A 21,637-nucleotide genomic window follows, 5' to 3' on the forward strand; every position below is an offset into this window, starting at 1 on the left:
GAGAGAGAGAGTAGAGCCTCTCATCTTGCTTCAGGCAGCCATTCCCAGCTGATTCTGGGGTTAAAGAAAACACCACAGAGATCTGGAAATTCAGGAGATTCTAGACAGTACAGTGGATAGTGCAGTAATCAAAAAAACGTTTGAGCTGCAGCGAGCTGGGACTTTCTCTGCACTGCCAGCAGACAGTAGATGCACCCATGTCCACACGCGTCCCCCTTAGGTCACACCAGTAGGTTTACAAGGTTTTTGATAAGAGTTAGACCAATTTTGTTATCTGAATAAGGTTATATAATATGCAATATATGTTATATAATATAGACATGGGGTGTATATATGTCTGAATTTAATTTTTTTTTTTAATTAATTAATTGAAAATAAACAGTTTGGAATATTTTAAAACAAAGAAAGTAAATGTTCAAAATCTTGAATATTTGATATTCAGGATTCTGCATTATTTCTGCAAGATTGATGCTGGTAACTACTTTGTACAAAAGGTCAAATTCTATTGAAGCATATAATCAAACGACCCTCTGATGAACCGAATCTCAAGTCAATCGTGAGGTTTTAAATAAACTTGTAAAGTCCATACCAGCTTGAGTGTGTACTGTCATTAAAGCAAAAAAGGGGACCAACTAAATTTAAAGAAATTTCTAAAAGTAACTCTGAAAAGTTATATCTCTGATGTCAATATCATTTGTGATGAAAATTACTGCTCTCAGACATTTGGAGCCCACTGTATATCGTGTAGTATAGAAACTAATAGAGAGAGCGCCTGAATGGATCACACAAACACTATGACATTGTTATTCAGTTATTTATTTGTTTGTTTGTTTATTTATTTATTATAAGTCATGTAATTTTATGATGTTGACTCTTCACTGAAAATGGAACACTAGGACATCAGGCAAGACTTTGTTTTTGCTGGATATAAATGCATCCTGTTGAAACCTCCATATCATATTTAATTGAATTTTAATTTTGTGTATTGTTCCAGCCTTTCTGCTCGACTCCTTTCCCATGTTTCCTTATTTGCTTTATATACTGTCTGTCTCTATAGCAAACAGCAGCTCTTATCTATTTTCAATCCAAACAAATTAGCTACAATTTCAAAACTCTAGTTTGCGGCAAGTGCCAAAGATGCATAATCGAAGGAACAGGACATTTGGCGAGGCAAAATAAAGTCGAATAAAGTGCAACGTTTCAGTCTGATTCTGACATGTTGTTGCAAAAATACATCCAGACAGATAGTCATGTATTTGAAGAGCCAACTTTATTTCACCTTGTTTTGAAACTAGTAGACAGTTATGCCAACTTGGATGCAATTTCTACAAGCATTTCTGTCTAGAAATTGTTTGCAATGAGTCATAAGCAGGTCTGAATGATTGCACTGAGTAAAAACAGCCTGCAGTTTTAAAAATTGGTGGATCAAAAAGATCTACGGTCTAAGATCGGGTGAACACATTCAGGTTAAGCTGTGTTGGTCACCAACCTTTTTTGTGGAACCGCATGGGCAAAGTTACAGTTTATTATAAATTGAGCAAACCTGGTGCTGATCTGTTGTAGGATTGGAGGGATCATTACACAGCAAACAGAGCACCTGTTGAACCAAACAACAATGTGAGGAGAGAAAAAGGAAAGTATAACTTTTTGTAAAGCAAGCCATATAGATGCCACTTTGTCCTGCTAGTGCCTCATGGATGAGTCACACATGTGTGCATTTTCCATATTTCTGTCACCAGTCATCAGGTTGTTTGCCATGTTTACCACCTCTGCAATGGTGCATACTTTCAAAAACATTTCAAAAGCATGTCCTGGCAATCATCAGCTACACCTCATGCAGCTGTGTGTCTGTCAAATGCGATATCGGGAAACACAGCAGTGACACAGCAGAGGAAAACATGAGACATTGACCTCTTTGGCACAATCTCACTAAAAAAACTAGCACAAGCCCGAAGCGTATGCGAATTACTGTTTAGATCTGAGCCCCACTGTGAGAGGTTATAACAGCCTGGTTTTACTTCAGACACATTTTTCAGTTTCTTAGCTTAATTAAATCCCAGTGAATGTCCACATGGAGCATTGGGGTCTTAGTGGTTAGCAAGGAGTCTGTGCATGTACTCTCTGTACTTCATGGGTTTCCTGTGAGCACTCTGGTCTCCTCCCACCATCCATAGCTGGGGGACATCTGTAGATTGTCCATAGTTGTATGCAGTTACTTGTGGGTTGTGTATGTGTGTTTTTGTGTCCTGTTATGGATTGGCTTCCCATCAATGTTGTCCCCTGCCTTGTGCCGAGAGTCCCCTGGCATTGGTTCCAGTTGTCTCATGACCGTGTGTAGGATAAGCAGTACAGAAAATGGATGGGTGAATCATCACTATTGCAATATCTTCCCACTTGTCTTGTGGATCTTCCTTGCTTGGTATATTACACAAATTTGTATAGGGGTTTTAAAACAAACTTAATTTTCTAACAGTAACGTTACATTATTTAAATTACAGTATATTTCACATGAAGACATAACATTTTACACAGTTATTTACAAACATTTACATTTTACTACTAAAATTTTAGCTCATTTAAAATTAGTAACTAAATTTCGAACTTTAGTATATATGTTTATGGCTGGATACTGTGGAGTACAAATACATAGAAACGTAACTAATAATGTTGCCTAATAATTACATAATCAACTTCAATTCAAATTTATTTGTATAGAACTTTTAATAATGGACATTGTCTCAAAGCAGCTTTAGAGAACATAAGAAATATTGCAAAAAGTACAAAAATATTAACATTATAAAAAGATTTATACAATTAATTCAATTAATATTGTACTTGTATATCTAAATGTGTTTGTATTTATCCCCAATGAGCAAGCCTGAGGTGCTTGAGGTGACTGTGGCAAGGAAAAACTCCCTTAGATGTAAGAGGAAGAAACCTTGAGAAGAACCAGACTCAAACGGGAACCCATCCTCATTTGGGTGACACTAGAAGGTGTAATTATAGATTGTTTTTTATATATATTTTTGTTATATTCACATGTATATAGGTTAAATATGCAGAAATATAAAGCCTGTGTTGTTGGACTTATCTGTATCTCTGCAACTGGGATATTTTATTTAATTTACAAATCTCTGAGACTTCTGTGATCCAGTTCTCTTTGGTAAAAGGATCTCCTGGGAGTGTTAGTACTTAATTTCTTGTAGCTGGAATATATTTTTAGCATCCCTCTGACATCTTCATAAGGCACATTATCCAGGTTAAAAGCAGTACACGCTATACCCAAGAGCTCGTCAGTTAAGACAATAAATCCTTCTGATAAATGTGTTATATACATTTAAGACAATACATCCTCCTAATAGAGTGGATGGATGGATGGATGGATGGATGGATGGATGGATGGATGGATGGATGGATGGATGGATAGATAGATAGATAGATAGATAGATAGATAGATAGATAGATAGATAGATAGATAGATAGATAGGTAGATAGATAGATAGATAGATAGATAGGTAGATAGATAGATAGATAGATAGGAATCAGCTTCTGAAATATATAATTCAGTCTAATATCAGTCTTGCAGCTCTCGTTCTCGCATGACTAGTTTTGATTTCTCACGTTTTGATCAACCTTACAGCTCTTTTATCTTTCAGTAAATGGACCCAAATTCCCAGGTGTGAAAGGGTTTGGTATAGGATGAAAAAGATCAGGATATTAAATAATAATCAGCGCTGTACTTTGCCTCAGGGGCCTGCAGTGAGACAGCACTGTGAGCAAGAGAATTTGTGATCTAATTTAGGGGCAGCCAGCCATTTAGTCCTTTCTTGGATGACTTTTGATGATTCGATCCACTCCATTCCTTTACGTTTTAGACCAAGCAGTTGATCAAAGCTTGTCCAGCTGTCCAATGCCAGGAGAAATATACTGGCCATCTTTACGGTGGCTTTCAAAAGCTGCGCTGTCTAGCGGCCGCTGTAGATGTTGTGACATCATTTTTTTTTAGACTTTTGTGAGCTTTTACACAAAAGTCTACCGTTTGATGTAGTTACAAGAGTAAATCTGTTTAAATATATTTTGTCATCTTGTAGAAAAATAATAAGTGCCTGAATCAACTTGTAATTGAAATCGTTTTAGTTTCTTAAATTTTGACATGTAATTATCTGTTTGAACTGCCTGACTGTGTGACCTTCATTGCTCTGTAATTGTTATGATCAGCCAGTCACAATACTATTATTATTGGGAATTCTAAGCAATTTCTAATGTGTTCTGTCACTAATCTTTAAAAATAGAATATTTTTCCATTTCACAGGGGCAAATTTCTTTGATCTTATTACTGAACAGTTATAAATGTAGGCATATTTGCAAAGCTCTTTGTGCTTTTAACTGCCATGTTCCTGTTAAGAAAATGTCAGATATACACTTGTTGGCCACTTTAATAGGAACACATGTTCACCAGCTCATTTATGCAGTTATTAAAAATCATGCATATATAGGTCAAGAACTTCAGTTAATGTTCACATCAAAATCAGAATAAATAAAAAATTTGATCTCAGTGACTTTAAGTGTGCCATGGATGATAGTGCCAGTTGGTTTGGTTTGAATATTTCAGAAACTACTAATCTATTGGGATTTTCACACACAACAGTCTCTAGAGTTTACACCGACATTCAGAAAGGCAAAAAACGTCATGAGAGTGCAGGATCAGCGACCTGCTGATGAGGAAAATGCACACACTCGTCTGAGCTCACAGGAATTCTGTAGTAGATCAAGGAAATACAACCCTTTTGAGTAGAAAAGCATTTCAGAACACACAAACCATTTAACCGTGAGGTGGATGGACTACAACAACAGAAGACAGGAGTGGAACCTCATGTAAGATTTCACTCCTCTCAGCCAAGAACTTGAATTTGAGGCTATCATGGGCACAGACTCAGTGAGAATGAACAGCTGAAGGCTGGAAAAAGTCCAGGTGATTTTTGCCTAATCTTCAGCTGTCCAGTTTGGCTGAGCTTGTGCTCAGGATAGCCTCAGATTCATGTTCTTGGCTGACAGGAGCGGAAACTGATGTAGTTTTCTGCTGCTGTAGACCATCATCAATGTTTTATATTTTGTGCATGCGGAGATATTTTTCTGCTCACCACGGCTGTAAAGAGTGATTACTTGAGGAACTATTACTTCCGTAGCCAATCTGACCATTTCCCACTGATCTCTCTCATCCACAAGGTGTTTTCAACCACAGAAATTAATCACTCATTGTTTTTTGTTCTTCACACCATTTTGTGAACTGTTTTGTGTGAAGCAGTCTTATGTTTTTCTTTAGTTTTATTGTAAGCATTACGTGAAGCGATTGATCTGTAGTGGCATGATTTGTTATTGCGGTATCCCACAATTTTCTGATTAAATAACTGGATGAATGTTTAGGTGTAGAGATGTTCAGGATGGTCAGTCTGGAAGGTTATGCTTTCTATTGCCTAAAATTAAAATTTGAATCAGAAACTGCAATTTTAAAATATTACTTTTTCCATACAGAATACATGTTACAATTCTAAGCAACAAGCCATCTTAAATAGTCAGAATGGTCGGAGCTATGGATCTGAACATATAAAATCCATGTAAATACACAATTTAAAAAAAAAAAAACATTATTATTAATGTTGTTAATGGATGATACTGTAGTGCAAAATATCTGGGCTAGTGTTTGGGTATATAGGTCTGCATCCTTGGTCTGAGAAATTTATTCTGAAAAAAAAAAAAAAACACACATATGAAAGGGCCACAGGTTGATTTTCCAGGTTGAGACAGCCATGAAAGATTGAAATGTCAAATATGACTCAGAACAGTAAACCCTGTGGAGATCACAAACCCTGCATATACAGACAAAAATGTGAAGGAAAAAACTGTGCTCCAGAAGAATCTCATTTTTACCCCCATGTATCACAACTGTACACAATTGCACTCCCCAGTCTTCAGTATCTGAATTCTCTGCCCAGACCTTGGGGCGTTTCTTAAAAGATCATCACTTCTCTTACATTGCAGAAAGGAAACACAATTTCTGTTTTAAACCCCAAATGCCATAACGATTTGTCCCTGGAGAAAGCAGTAACATTTTAAGGCATCACCTTTCCAACACATGTAACCCTGAGGACGAGCATGCTTCATCTTGAACGCTAATCTCTCTCCAACCCAGGGCAAGGAAAAGAAAGATCATGAAGCATGGGCTTCTTTAATATCAGATTCTTCAATTCAGATACTCTGGCTCTGGCTTTTCTTTGCTTTGTATGCTCTGCTTGTTATGTTGTGACCTTCTACAAAACATTTAAACCCTGCATACCAGGGTGTTCGGGACACTGGCTGATAAAATTTGCTTTATTCTGTATTCATGCATGAAAATTTCTTGCACAGTTTAGTCATATATGCTTTGGATTTGAGTGAAATTATTTTTTTATATATATATATTTAGACATAAATGAAATGAAGATATAGACACAGAGATATACTTATCTCTGATATACATGTAATGCTATATAAAGTGGTGTCAGAAAGGGTTCCATTATTCTAATAGGCTGTAATCTGAATGTATTAAAGCCACACTATACCACAGCTCTGTTGAATGCTGGGTTCTGATTGGACACTAGTTCCAGCTGAAATGCAATCCCACTAAAATGTTTCTATAATAACAATAACAACATGCGCAAGGATAGAGTATATAGGATGCTCCACCTGGTGAAAGGTTTTTAAGTAATTCATTATAACATTATATTATTATTCCATTTCTGGAAGGAGTCTCTAGTACCAGCAGAGTTAAAGCTGTTATGCTGTTGGTTTTACAGTATGGGAATGTATTTAGGAAGGAGGGCTTTGTGGTTTGTGGTTTCTCTTTACCAAGACAAGATGATTCTCCAACAGAAAAAGATTCTGGTGAGAAACAGCCAATTTTCTAAAGTATGCATTGCTGTTTTATAAAGAAAACATCGTTAGCATCAGCAATTTGTTGTAGTATAAAAAGAAAAAACCTTGCTGTTTGACGAGCTGTTGTTGAATCTTGTACACAAATTCTGAGTGGTAGCCGTTGCTCTGCTTCACCTCATAACATAATAAGCTCAAAATGCCTGTTTCTTACATTTAATAGTCCTTCCTGTGTTGATGCATATTTTGAAAGTTTATCCACATTCCTGTTAAGAAAATGTCAGAAACACACTCGTATGTCACTTTAATAGGAACACCTGTACACCTGCTCATTTATGAAGTTATCTAAAATCATGCAGATACAAGTCAAGAGCTTTAGTTAATGTTCACACCAAACATAAGAATGGGAAAAAAATAGATCTTTGTGACATTGTGTGATCATAGCATTTCTGTTATGGGCTGATTTTAGAAACTGCTCATTTTCATAAACAAAAGCCTCTGAATTTACCCAGAATATTAAAAAAAAAACATCCATTGAGCAGCAGGTCTTCAGGTCGAAACAGGTTTGAGATCAGAAGACAATGACCAGATCGGTTTGAGCTCACAGGGATATGGCCAAATGTTTTTTGGACGCCATCTACCATCACGCTTGTATGTGTTCCTTCCCTATATTGTTGCCACAAAGTTGTAAGCACATAATTGTCTAGAATGTGTTTATATGCTGAAGTATTAAGATTTCCCTTCATTGGAACTAAGAGGCCTAGAAGTGTTCCAGTATGACAGTGTCTCCAGTCTGCTGCTGATGATGTCAGTGTGAGATACATAAGCACATGGTTTGCCAAGGTTGGAGAGAACTCGAGTGTCCTGCACTCCCCTGACATCTCCTCCTCTGAACACAAACTGAACCAGAACACTGACTACAGCCCAGCACTCCTCACCCAACATCAGCGTCTGACCTCACTAATGCTCTTCTGGCTAAATGGACAAATCCCCTCAGCCAAACCTCAAAATCTATTGGAAATCCTTCCCAGACGAATGGAGCTTGTTATAACAGCAAAGAGGGAGGATATGGAGATAAATATGGATGTTCAAAAAAGCACATTGAGTTTTGGTCAGAAGTCAGAAGGTTTACCTAATAAGACTGCACTTCTGTAAGCAGACTAAATGCCAAGCGATTGACTGTGTGTACTCAGAGTACATTTTGAACTGAGTCTTTCTTATAGAAGGCACTGAGTGTCCTCTGGTGGCACCAGGTGTGTATTGCATCTCACGTTAACAGTCTATCGAGAGAGTTTGAAAATCTGTTCTCCAGACACCTTTAAAGGATCTCTCTCAAATCTGCTCTGAGGCACCAAAACCCACAGAAGGGCTATTTATTGTTTATTCATAAAATAATTACAGTAAACACATAATGCACTACCATAAACACAGAGGTATCCTGAAGGGAAAAAAATAATGACTCACATGAGTGCACTGAAAGCATTCTGGCTGTGTTTATGAGCACTTGTGTTTGTAGAGTACTAGCAGATCGCATGCACAGATCGTCTTCCTCATCCTCGAGTGGATTTTACAGGCATTTCAACGCTATGAATAAATTGGCAGACTGTTTTTATATTTCAACAGATCATAAATCAGAGGTACACGCACTTCTCGTGGGTGGCAGAGCTGATCCAGATCTTCATCACCATCAGCATAACCGTGTCATTCCTTGTGATGGGATCAGCAATGAAGCATACAAGTATGTTCTGCATTTTCAAAGCTTTGCAGTGGAACATGAAAGATAATGTTTAATGAATATTGTGGTATTTTAATCTGAGTGTAACAAGGTGAAATATGAGTGATCTTTGTGAAGATGTAAAAATACATTTGCTCCATCTCCCTCACAAGGATTTCCAAACTCGACAGTGCTTTGTAACTAGTTCAAAGAATAGCATTTGTATTGTTAAGAACTGAAGTATATTTTATGGTAGAAATTGGGTGTTTTCCTTAAAAACCATAATGCAGAACAACGTTTCCCCATTTGTTATAACTGGTACAGTATAAGATGTAAACACATTTTCATAGGGTCAAATTTGGACTCTTTTTTGGATCATGAAAAGGATTCTTTACATAAATAGATCTAGCGATTGAATTATAGCAAATTAGCTTTGCACCTGTAATGACATTAGCATCAGAAAACACTTCCTGCTGACAAGAATGAGATATAACATTCTATTAGTACACTTGAACCCAGTTTAATCGATCACGCAGTGGCACCAGCCCTATTCTCCATTAGTGCAGCACATTCAGAGTTCAGCTTGGCCCATTGCTGACTCAAAGAGCCTCTGGATTTCTAGAGTCCTGATGCATTTGTCTGAGAAGCTGCAGTGTGTGTCTGGGTCCTTTCCAACACAGCTCTCGCTAGAGAATGTCATCATGAATTATGTCCACTGCATGGCTCATCAGGATATGGATCGGAATGGCCTTTGTTACAAATTACAACAGAAAGCATATGGCAGCATGGATCAATTAATCAACATCTGAGTGAACACGGCCGCATGTCTTGTTAACCGTTACTGCCGTAGTGGGATGTTCAGTTGTAGGAATAAACTCAGGATTTAGTGTATTAGTAAAGGCAGTATGTTGCAAGGACATTTTAAAAAAAAGGCTGCTTTTTATGCGGGAAGGTTAGAGAAGGACATTTTCCATAGAAAGTTATTTAAAAACTTACAACCTTCATTACTTGCAAGTACATAGCTCTTCTGAAAAAGTATGAAAGTCAGAAAAAATATATCCCCAGCAGTATCAGTAATGAACACTTCAAAGCTGTTTTCAATTCTTGCCTCATCCTCCACAGCCAAATCAAAAGGCTTCAGTTAAAGTTGCATATTAAAATTTGACTCTTTTCAGTCGACGGCTTGGTAAACAGACAGTGGGAGATGAACGCCGGCTTGATGCTGAGAACCCAGCCACGGACTTTACCTGAAATCTTTAACACCCTCAGGATGAGAAGGTAAAGTGTTTCTAGCTATTCAAATTAGTAAATCATTTCACAACACATTCTAAAAACAAATAGCAATTTGCATACATTGATTCAAGTCATGAAATAGACACTCTCTTGGTCTAATGTGACAGAGTAAGCATGTTTTTAAACGATTTTTCAAAGCAGCAAAATCTTTCCCAAATCAGGATTCTGTTTATTTCTGCACCAGTTGGCAGCAGCAACATCAGCTCTTTGTTTATGTAAAAAAGATTGTGTTCACATTTTCAGAATGTACAAAAAAATCTGCGATGCACTTATCAGTCCTTCTAAAAAGAGGAAATTTTTACCAGTATACCGTATTTTCCGCACTATAAGGCGCACCTAAGAGCCTTAAATTTTCTCATTAATACATACACTACGTACGCTGGCAGCAATAAACCAATCAGAGGACATTATGTAATACGTACAGTACGTACGCTTACCTCCGCCACGCCTCCGGTAGGTATCCCCCAAAAATGGCACCAGTGAAGAGATGCTTACGAGGCACAATACAAACTACAGGCTATCAGTTACGTGGTTGTAAATGGGAATAGAGCAGCTATATACAGACATATACAGACATCCCATATACCCACAGACATATTGTTAATTAAGCATTAATCATAAAGCTATAGTTTGATATTACAAAGAAATTCGATGCTGACCATGGGCACCCCAAAACAAACAGAAATTCCATTCCTCTGGTAGAAAGTTATTTTTTCTTGGATGGAAAATGAGCATATGCTTTTTTTTTTTTTAAATGAATTATATGATTATTTTTGGAGAGTGCACAGTGTGCAATCTGCATGAGCTATATATAGCAACGCTTCAACTAATGAAAGCATGTTGCTTTTGGCTCTACAGATATATGGTAGAAATATTGTTTTATTTCGAAGCTCAGCATGACGGTGCTGAGGTCGGGCTAAAATCGATTTCCTTTTTGTGTTACAGAAATGAACTGTTCTATTTGTTTCATAATTTGTCGCATCAACTTTACAGTACAGTGCTGAGCAGAATGGGTGAAGTGCCAATATTCAGTGTATAATAACTGTATTAGAGAGATATATGGCAAAACATTTTTTTAACTTGTTTCCCCTGAAAAGAGCGAATAAAGAACTGATTCTATACTAAAAAACGAAACATATAAACAATATTAAGAAACGTATATTTCTCCTACTGTTCCTAGTTGTTTAGATTGCATTATTTGTGCAATCTGAATAATTCATATTCGGTTACATCTCGAACATCCCTGCTGCTTGTACAAGTCTTGTTTTTACCCCATTTTCTCCATAATATGGAAAAAATTTCCACCATTTAGCTCCTCACTGGTAGGTAGGGTGAAGGTTGCATTTGCTTCTAACCAAGATGTGTTCAGCCTACACACGTTTTAGAAATGCTGCTCAACATGGAAGCTGAACACTATCAGAAAAAACTGCAAACTGCCCTCGAGAAAATTGATTAGTCACCCTGATTTACTGGAGAATAAAAATTCTCGCACATTTCCCATCACGCTTTGTAATCATTACATCTAAGGCACTACAACAGTACAGAGTACATTACAATGCGATAAATAATGCTAATATGGTCATTTTTTAAATACTCTTTTCTCCTTTTTAGTGTTTCAGGTGGCTTCTTGTCTTTTCTGGTGTTTGGGATCATTTTTGTTGTGTCTATATGTGATCCAAAGGTAGGTGTTTATTTGAAGCTGATATATGCTGATATATGATGAACAGCATAATATTGGTTGATGCTGCTGGATGTAGTGATGTAGAGAAGTGGAAAATGCTGGAGATTATTTAATTGAGATTTAGATTTAGATTTAGATTTAATTGATTACTTAACATTAAAGTCTTCGACTGAACAACAGTCTATGTTTCCCTATAATTCAAATCCCAGGTGTGGAAGAAAACATGCTTTTGGCCAAATTTTCAAGCGAATGAATCCTTTGTATCTGGAACAACTTCTCCATGTATATGGGAGTCTGGGGAAACATGTCAAATGTCTGTTTTTTTAATTCTCAAAAAAATAAAAATAAATAAAATTAAACAAAAAAAATGAAAAGCCATTTATTTATTTATTTATTTATTTATTTATTTATTTATTTTTATTTTTTTAACCAAATGATTGGTTTTCTGACAGCAATTTCTTTTGATTTTTTATTTTCTTTAAAAATTTTACCATGTTGGGTAAGCAGCAAAATGCAATGGTAAATTGTCATTTTCTCACACAATAAATATCATGGATTTTAAAATATCCATAATGTTCTCATCAAAACAGAGAATGTCTCTTCCAAAATAAGGAAGAGACATTCACTGGAACTATGAAACTGAACACATGAAACATGAAACTTTAGTTTTTAGTTTCATCATGTGAAGGGTTTTCCCAGGCCTATCACATATAAACCAGCAAATGAAATAAAATTCTATGAATAATATGTTTCATATAGAAATATGTGCTTTAAACTGCATAGTTGTGTAATTTAGTACTTCTGGAACATCATGGTTCATTTATAATCCTGACACCTTCCAGGGTTTTGTCGTTATGCTCGACAAGGTCGTCTCTTTCTCCTTAAACACTGAAGTAGGCTTGTTCATCTTCCTGATGCTGAGGGCCTCCAGATCAGTGAGTTTTAATAAGTAAGTATTTTTGTCCAGCCTTGTGTGTGTGTGTGTGTGTTTCTCCATGAGCAAACTCTTCAATCGTCTGTGCTTGCTTTCAGGCGTATGCCGGTTCCCCTGCCAGTGGGTGAAAGCCTCTTCAGGCTTCACTGGCTCCTGCCAGTCTACTTCCTCTTTGCTGTGGCATATGATCTCAGCCTGTGCGTGCTGGACATATCAAAGAACATGTACCATTCCTCACAGTCCAACAGGTCTCTTGTGTAAAAGCCTAGGCCTGAAGAGCTGTAAAATTTAGTCCAGAGACAACAGCAGCCTTCTGGCTGAGTGTATTGAGATGTCTGGCCTTCAGCTGGTTAGAGTCTTCAGGGATGAACATCTTCGGATATAATTACTTGCTACATCCAACCAAGCTCACCCACAGCTTAAAGGAAAAGCACAGCACAATTTTAAATGTAGCCTGTATTACAGTTTTCAAATTTGATGAATACTTGCAGTGGATCCTAAAGTGAAGAGTAACCAGGGATCTGTTATTTTTGTTGTTGTTAAATATTAGTTACAGTTATGACTTTTGTCAAAGCTATTGTATGCATACATCAGTATTTGATCCGTATAATTGAACTATTGGCTACCCAAATGAATGGGAAAAACTCAAATAACTTGGACCTAATCATCTGCAATTCGTAAATTCAGGAATAAAAAGGCTTTAATACGTAGCCAACTTGAGAAGTTTAATTATGTTGATGAGATAAATCTAATCTAATGGGACTATGGAACTTATTTGATAGTGAAAGTCATCCCTGGCAAAAACTTTAAGAACCCCTGCACTTATCCAAACAATGATTCAATATGACTAATGCATGCTGTATTTGAATATATAAGATGAATCTAATACCAATATCCAGGAAATTGAAATTGCATGTTACTGTGTTAACTAATCTATATGTAAGTGTCTGATATGTCAATTTAGGAAAGGAAATAATCTGAAATAAAACACTAATAATGTGTAGAAACAAATACATTTAGCAGTCCTAAAATTATTTTATTGACACCCCCCCCCACCCACACACACACACACACACACAAAAACAAAACAAAAACCCAACACTGGAGTTCAGCCAGTGATGACCGGTTTTCCCCAAAGTGCCAAACATATACATTTTTATGCAAGTATAATTAATCTGAATCTCTGTCTATCATCACTAATGTATCCTCACTCGACTGAGTTTCCAGGTACTACCTATAGTTCTAAGACGTAAGATCTAGAACATTAAAGTATAATATGTTTTAAGTCATCAGATTAACTGTCTTAAATAGACCTGCCAATCAAAAAGGAATAAAGTTAACACACTAAAATAAACATTGAAGTCCTTGAAACCCAGTAGAGATTAAAATAGTTGATCATATTTTCTAATCATCATTACGAATACAAAAAAAAGTGCATTGTTTAGTGTTTAAGTGTATTTTTGTCTCCTAGCCGTGTATTTCATATGTTACCACACAGAACTTCTACACAACATGCGTAAATGGTTGGCAGGTCTGCTTTATTAACACAAAGATCTGTAGATGACGGTATCCTCTTCTCTCTTGCTGCAGAAAAGAAAATGCATCATGTATGTAACATTATTGAAAGAAGGATCACATGCCTCTTGGTAATATCAAAATATACTTTTTTATTTTGAACTTCTGATCCGATGACAACAAATCAATGCATTGCAAGGCTGAGCGGGGAGGGTCAGCAACCAGAAGAACCGTTCGACTGGGAAAACGAAGGGCGGGTGTAGTGGGTACTGCAGATAAACATTTCCAACCCAGAAAGCTCAACCCGTGAATGTTCTGTACACGCTCAAAGTGTCCGAATTTAACGTTTGTTTTTAACCTTTTTTTCTTATAGCTACAAAGAAATATGAATTACAAAAGTACTAAAAGAGTACAAAAAGTTCAGGACAAAGGGGGGGGGGGGGGGGTGAGTATGATGGAAATTTTGGTAGTGACAAGATGAAAAGATGTGGGAAGAGGTTGAGAGAGCAGATTATGGAGTAAGAGAACCGAAAGAACCTTCTGTTGCCACTGACTGCATAATAAATAGCGTTCAGAGTATACAGTCTACTTAAAGTTGACGACTTCATTCTACACTGCGTAAAAATGAACATAAACCTTAATAAATGGAGACCTGATATCTGGGACTGTAAAAAAATGACAAAGCAGACTCTGCTATCAGGGAAACCGGTCTCTGGAGACCCAGTGTCATTTCTGCTCTCTCAGCAGAATCGAAGAGCTTTAGTGACTTTTCAATGCCAATGAGAGAAACATCTAGAATTTATTATATTGCCTCAGCTGAATAAAAGGTTCAGGAATTGCAGCAGAAGCACTTTGATCATCGGCAATCATAAGGATTGTGGTTTTGTGCCACCATATTTGCCTTGCATGTTAAATTATTTCACAGAAGGAACAATTATGCTACTGAATATGATTTTAACTCGTAGGTGAGATTTCCAACCCAGTGATCAGACTTGCCTTAAGCTTCAGATTTTCCTTTGAAAGTAGACATCTATTTAGCCATTATTTATGTTTCTCTAGTATAGTCTAATATATGTGCTGTATACGTAAAATAATACTTCTGTGACAGCTGTACAAACCTGTACCTGACTTGATGTGATTCCTTTCAGATGGACTTTAAATAAAATAAATTATGGATATATTGCTGAAAAAAAATGAGCCTCCAGCTATGAGATATTGAACGCCCCAGACAGGAAGGCGTAACAGGCGATTAATATTGATTGCTATTCTCAATTGTTACAAATAATAGACTGTATAGCCGAGCGAGCCGGTGGACCAGTCAGTCAGTTTAACAATGTGGTATTGTGTGTGCATTGAATATTATATGCAAAGAGGACAAAGTCAGGGTTGTATAGCAGCTGGACTGTCAGATGGACAAAGGCTAACAGTGTAAAGCAGGTGTTGGTTAAAGTCACCTACTTCTTTAAGAGGAAATCAAAATGTACATAAACTTATATTGTGCATGTATTTGTTAGAAGGACTACATCAGAGCAAAAACCCCATCAATTAGGTTAAATAAAAAGTTTGATAAACCAGTGAACAGATCCTTTGTGAAACTTAAAGCAAGTCTTTTCTTTTTTGTCTAGATATATTCGATAATAAACCTAGGGTTGTCCAGTGTTAGCCATTGTACTGTTTAGACCTTGTCTTTACAAGCAATAAGTTTTTTTGTGGTTTTTTTTTTTTGCCTTATTAAAATGCAATACAGAAAAAAATAATAATTCTATAGTGTAGCTACAACAGTTAGCTCTGTCTACAGTTAACACTTTGTTGCTCCATCAATACTGGACAAACCAAGCATAATGCACTATGCATCCCTGTGAATGTGCACCCCTATTTTTTCTGCATCTATTCTCAGCAGAATTAACGTTTCCTCTGAATAAAGGACCATAACTGAAACAACGGTTTTCATATTTGAACAATTAAAGCAAAGCATGAAAACTACTGAAACGGAAGAATAAATGAAAGCTAAATGGCTTCAAGTCCCCACACTGTTCTTTTTTCTGAACTACATTATGTAAAATACCAAAAAGACTTTAAATAACTGTAGTCTGCATAAAAGTGAGAGAACGATGAGTCCTTATTTCATGCAGCTGTGACCTTAAAAATGCAAGTGTTGAAAAAGAGCAAGAAAGAAAGGGGGGAAAAAAACAAATAAAAGAGTTAAGAGAAAGAAAACAGAAAAAACAGATGTCTGCACACTGAAATGGAACTAACAACAAAGATTAAAATCTTTTTGCTTGTTTATTTTGATGAGATTGGTTTGAAGAACAAATAGTAAAATATCTTCCAAATTTTGGTAAATACACCAGTCCTTTTTTTTTTTTTTTTTTTTTTTTTTGCTTCTTTCTTCTTGTGTTGTTTCCCCACCGATGTTACTTACAAAAGTCCCTTTCATGTCTCTGGTTGGAATCACTTCCACTCTACCTCGTCTGCTGCATCAGGATGCTTGTTTTTTTTTTTGTCCTGTCTGTAGTGGCTGGCCATGGTTCAATAGGGATTGTAGCAGTACATGGGGCAGGGACAGTCATTTTGGCTATGTACACATTCATAGTCGGTCCATGGCTTCCAACAAGCAGCGTTATTTCCTCAGATCTAATACACAAACCTAAAGAGAGAGAGCAAACACGCACATGTCACACATTTAATCACATGTCTACTGGTCTAAGCTTGAGAAATATTACTGCATTCTTCTATGGTTCTGTTCATAAAATAACAGGTCCTATTCTATTTTGGGTGATGTTTCTTTAACAAGACAAAAACAAGCACAAAAATCCAAGCCCAAGTTGGTGAAAGAAACTACGTTGTATAAACTGTTCAATGGTAAGATAATAATAAGGCAGAGGTGCAACATAAATATAAATAAATCTCACACACTTGTTTTTCACTGGCTCACAAGACTGAGGCTTGTGTGTCAAGGGTCAGGTCAAAGTTCATCAAAAATAAAATAAAACTGATGTAAAGTGCTACTGTAAACTGCTGTGCAAAAACAAACAAACAAAAAGATACACCTAGTGGTCAAAACCAGAACTACAGATGCTTATATAGAGACAAGAATTATGACAAGAATCACAATGCCTATTGCTTGCTCTGTTAACATGTTCAGTGGAGGAGGAACAGACATGGGAGTAAATTAGAGGGCTGCCAGATTCACGTGTTTAACGCCACTGTTTATAAGAGCTCTGTGACCACATTCTTATTTTATATAAATACATTTTACAGTGTGTTTATGATGAATAGCAACATTTCTTTTATAAGACTAGTAAAAGGAAACAAGGATTTTGGAGTGGATAATCTAAAGTGTTTCATAAATGTGTGCACAACACGATGAACACAGAAATTAATTTTTGGTAAAACAATAAAAAAAAATAACAATTGGCCATAGGAAAATTTGGTGAAATGTAAAAATCCTGGTTAATATCACCAATTCTGTGTGTGTGTGTGTGTGTGTGTGTGTGTATGTGTGTGTGAGAGAGAGAGAGAACCAGCAGCACATCTGCTAAACATTTGAACAAAAGATACACCTACAACTGCTCAAAATGTGCTGCTAAACTGTACGTGGGTAGGACTGTGTTTTGTTATATTTAAAAAAATAATAATAATAAAATCAAATTTTACATATACATATTCCATGCAAGCAGACAGCTCATGTGTTATCTGCTAGTTAATTTCATTGTTCATACTTATCACACTCTACTGTGGAAATCACTTGTCACTGTATCTACACTGTACTTGGTGCTAAGGTCAATTTCATTTGTATTATTAAAACTCGCTCTGTTCCATCCAACTCCACGCGTCATGTAAGTGGCCACTAAGGTGACTCATAAGGGGACGTTGCCAAAAGGTGTGTTGGTGGGTATGTAATAAAAAAAGCAGGTACTTACAGAGCCATCCGATGCACTAGCACCCACTTTGTCACCAGCTGCATTCCAACACACTTCAAAAATGCCTCCTGTTCCCCTGTAGCTATGAACTAAAGCACCAGTCTGTGGAAATACAATGATATTTGCTATGGAATTTGTTTTTTACAGATAGATTCTGTATGTAAGTGTGCCTACAGTCAAACGATATGTTAAATGTTAAACACCAGAGGCTTTCATACATGCATCAGAATGTGTTGGAAAACAAGACATCTTGTTTGTCATAGGAGAAAAAAAACAAAACAAAACCTCAGAACAGATTAAAGACTGCTGGAACTTGTTCAAGGCCAGTTACTTTTTACAGTGGTATTTTTTTTTTTTTGGACACATGTTAACTGCCGCCCTACTAGTAATGTTAAACGGAATTACAGGAAAATATCATATACTCCATAGCTGTGGGCAACGTGTCTGACACGGAGACTGAATTCTAAATCTGACAACTTCCCTAAAGACTGAAGTTGAAATACAACAAGACACACACAATAATAACCATCTTGTACAGTTGGACTGTTACCTGTGTGTTCCAGATGTGTACACATTTGTCGAAAGAGCCGCTGGCCAAATGGCGTCCGTCAGGGCTAAAGGCGACACTGTACACCGGCTCCTGGTGTTTGGTTAATGTGTGGATGCAGATGCCTCGATCTACATCCCATAGCCGAACAGTGGAGTCAAAGGATGCGCTGGAAGGACGAGAGAATAAAGGAAATAAACAGACACCAGGATAAATCACTGTAACACGTATTATATATATATACACTTTACACAATGTAAAGCATTAACGGAGAAAAGGCTTTACCTGGCGAGCATGAGATTGGCATTAGGATTGTTGGTGCCAGGGCCAGTTGGGCTCCATTTTATAGTGTAAATTTCTTTGCTGTGAGCTTGCAAGTCATGAACGCACGTGTCCTGCTTCATACTCCAAATCTAAAGCAATACAAACACTACAACTTTAACACATGATAAAAGACAAAGATGATAAAAGTGTTAGTAAAAGGTTATAAGATGAAATATTAATAGTCATTCTTCAAAATGGCTTGAAGGCTTCGGGACATAATATACCAGAGACCAGAGGTGGGAAGTAACGGAGTAAAAATACTTTGTTACTGTACTTAAGTAAAGTTTTCTGGTATCAGTACTTTACTCCACTATTTATTTTTCGGACAACTTTTTACTTTTACTCATTACATTTTTACACAAATATCTGTACTTTTTACTTCTTACATTTTCAAAACGGACTCGTTACTTTTAATATTATTTATTTCTCATTGAGCGCTGTTTCCAGCCTATCATCCTATCATTGTGAGCTTTTTCCCCATGTGACTGGTGTACTGTATTATTTACTGACTATCAGACATATACTAAGGATAGCGGAGCTAACAATGAGCAGCACGCCTACAAAAAGAATGGCTAATGTTAATTCAGAGGGAGTCACCGAAGTTAAAATAACTAACAACGAGGACATTCCTGAACACACATGGCCATGTATGAGGGAGATGTTTGAAATAATCGGCGTCAGAAAGGATTCCTGGCGAATCCGTTGTGAATTGTGTCAACCAGGGGCAGTTCTAGCCCTTTTTTAGGGTTAGGATTCCAGCCCCCTGTCTGTAATCTCAGCCACTCTAAAACTATAAGTATCATTTTTACTTTCATAAATAAACAATAAAAATAACGTTAAAATGCAGGACATATGATATAGCCATAGATGCCATAGATGGCATATGCCATAGATGGCAAAGAAGAGGACATATGCCATAGATGGCAAAGAAAATTATTTATCAGTTTGATCCAAGAGCGATTTTTTTTTTTACTTTTCCTTTATTCCATACATTTATACGCGTTGTAGTCTTTCAAAAGTGCGTTTTCAGCTGTCTGTTTTATTTGAACGGAGAAGCACAGGTACGCGCAGCGTGCACGCGCAGTCAGAGAGGCGTTTATCTATAACGTTAATCGGCAGAAAGACGCAAAGACGGCAACCAAAAGCAGTGAAATTTCACTATTCTTATTACCAGAGTTGTCATATATAATATAGAACTCTTCTTGTTTTAAATTCTCACTGAGCATTAACATTAACTATCACTAACATTAATTTTGTCATTTGTAAAACATCACAATAATTTTGAGTTGTTTTCAAGGACAGAGCTGGAATCTCCCTACAGTTTGGGATATGGCCTTGTTGATACACTTGGTATACATTATATATCCAAAAGTATTGGGTCACCTGACCTTTCCTGCTATATGTGGTTGTTTTCTGATCTCATCCCTACTGAACACCTTTGGGATGAATGTGAACGCTGACTCCACCCTACCTCACCTACATCAGTGCCTGCCTTTCGTAACAATCTTGTGGCTGATAAACACAAATATCCATCAGCACACTCCAAAATTATATATTCATACATACACACACACACACGTTATATATATATATATATATATATATATATAAAAAACATGACGTCCAGTTACCAGCATGACACTAAACAGTAGTAGTAACGGTGACTTTTTACTTAAGTACATGTCAGAGCCCATACTTCTTTACTTTAACTTGAGTAAAAGAGTGTAGTCACTACTTCTACTTTTACTGGAGTCTTTTAAAAAATGAGTATCTGTATTCTACTTGAGTAAAGGATGTGTGTACTTTTGCCACCTCTGCCAGAGACTATGGAAAAAGCATTGAACTTGTAAATTTTATTTGTAGCCAGTGTGTGGCTGATGCATGAAGTGCGGTTTGACGTTCTTTTTTTGTGCACAAATGAATCCACCTGAAAAATCAACATTTTCAGCAACATCCTGAAACAATTTTGGAAAATACATTCAAAATAATTTGTGCAATAGTAAATTTGTGTGCAGAAATATTCTGTAAATATCCTGTAGAGAAGTGTAGAAAAGTGTAGCAGCAACAATGATAGTAAATTGTTTTACAGCAGCACAATAACTCAAGGGCCGTATACACTCTCAGAGCGAACGTGTAACTATAGTGCGGTTGTTGCACTGATTGTTGTTATGGTCTGTGGATGCAGGCAGCTCTGAGTTTGTAGTGACACTTGGCCTTACCTTCAGCGTCATGTCGTCAGAACATGATGCCAGCAGGTTGCCAGTTGGATCCCATTTGATTGCATTTACTTCATTCTAGAAAAGAGAGGGAACCATGAGGATAAGCACACAGTTTTTATTCTTTTTTTTTTTTTGGAAGAGTAAATCAGCAGCAGCAGCAGCCTGCAGACGGAGCTTACTGTGTGTCCTTGGAATGTCTTTATGGGTCGATCCTGGCCCAGTTTACACACGTGAATGCACATGTCCGTGCTGCACGAGGCAAACGTGTTGTTGCTTTGCCAGTCCACATCCAGAGCAGGTGCTGAGAAAGGAAATGAAGAAAGAGAGAATTTGTGCTTACAAGACTCTATTTGCCCCGGGCTGTCTTAGCTCAACTTTGTTTTAGAGAAGCTGCTATATTAATTTCACCTCTTGTCCTGCATCGTCAATTGAAATAGCTCTACTCTAATTTAAAGTAGCAGACTACAGAAAAGAGATTTGTACAATAAATACCAACACTCAGCAATCATGCCTCTTCCAAATGTAATTTTATTCAGCTTTACCTCCTCCAAATGTAATTTAACATGTTTGTGACTTAA

At 36.8% G+C, this 21,637-nt stretch overlaps 2 protein-coding genes across 11 annotated transcripts in view; one reads left to right on the forward strand and one right to left on the reverse strand.

Annotated features, from left to right (window-relative positions):
- Positions 1-14,265, forward strand: part of si:ch211-51h4.2 — a 115,242-nt gene extending 100,977 nt beyond the window's left edge. For 2 of the 4 annotated variants that reach the window (XM_027169685.2, XM_027169684.2), the window contains 5 exons: positions 8,533-8,647; positions 9,799-9,901; positions 11,528-11,597; positions 12,440-12,546; positions 12,630-14,265. In XM_027169685.2, coding sequence (XP_027025486.2) covers positions 8,533-8,647; positions 9,799-9,901; positions 11,528-11,597; positions 12,440-12,546; positions 12,630-12,792 — 558 coding nt within the window. In that variant the 3' untranslated portion in view covers positions 12,793-14,265. The remainder of the gene's footprint in view (positions 1-8,532; positions 8,648-9,798; positions 9,902-11,527; positions 11,598-12,439; positions 12,547-12,629) is intronic. The other 2 variants (XM_047807117.1, XM_027169683.2) reach the window with 1 other exon arrangement.
- A 2,045-nt stretch (positions 14,266-16,310) lies between these two features.
- tbl1xr1a (tbl1x receptor 1a) overlaps positions 16,311-21,637 on the reverse strand; it is a 54,976-nt gene continuing 49,649 nt past the window's right edge. For 6 of the 7 annotated variants that reach the window (XM_047807141.1, XM_047807157.1, XM_047807132.1 and 3 more), the window contains 7 exons: positions 21,239-21,360; positions 21,060-21,134; positions 18,802-18,929; positions 18,520-18,685; positions 17,970-18,071; positions 16,963-17,064; positions 16,311-16,693 (listed from right to left, as the gene is read on the reverse strand). In XM_047807141.1, the coding sequence (XP_047663097.1) occupies positions 16,978-17,064; positions 17,970-18,071; positions 18,520-18,685; positions 18,802-18,929; positions 21,060-21,134; positions 21,239-21,360 (680 nt within the window). In that variant the 3' untranslated portion in view covers positions 16,311-16,693; positions 16,963-16,977. The remainder of the gene's footprint in view (positions 16,694-16,962; positions 17,065-17,969; positions 18,072-18,519; positions 18,686-18,801; positions 18,930-21,059; positions 21,135-21,238; positions 21,361-21,637) is intronic. The other variant, XM_027169675.2, reaches the window with a different exon arrangement.

The sequence above is a fragment of the Tachysurus fulvidraco genome, chromosome 2, assembly GCF_022655615.1.
Source record: "Tachysurus fulvidraco isolate hzauxx_2018 chromosome 2, HZAU_PFXX_2.0, whole genome shotgun sequence".
Taxonomy (NCBI): Eukaryota; Metazoa; Chordata; class Actinopteri; order Siluriformes; family Bagridae; genus Tachysurus; species Tachysurus fulvidraco.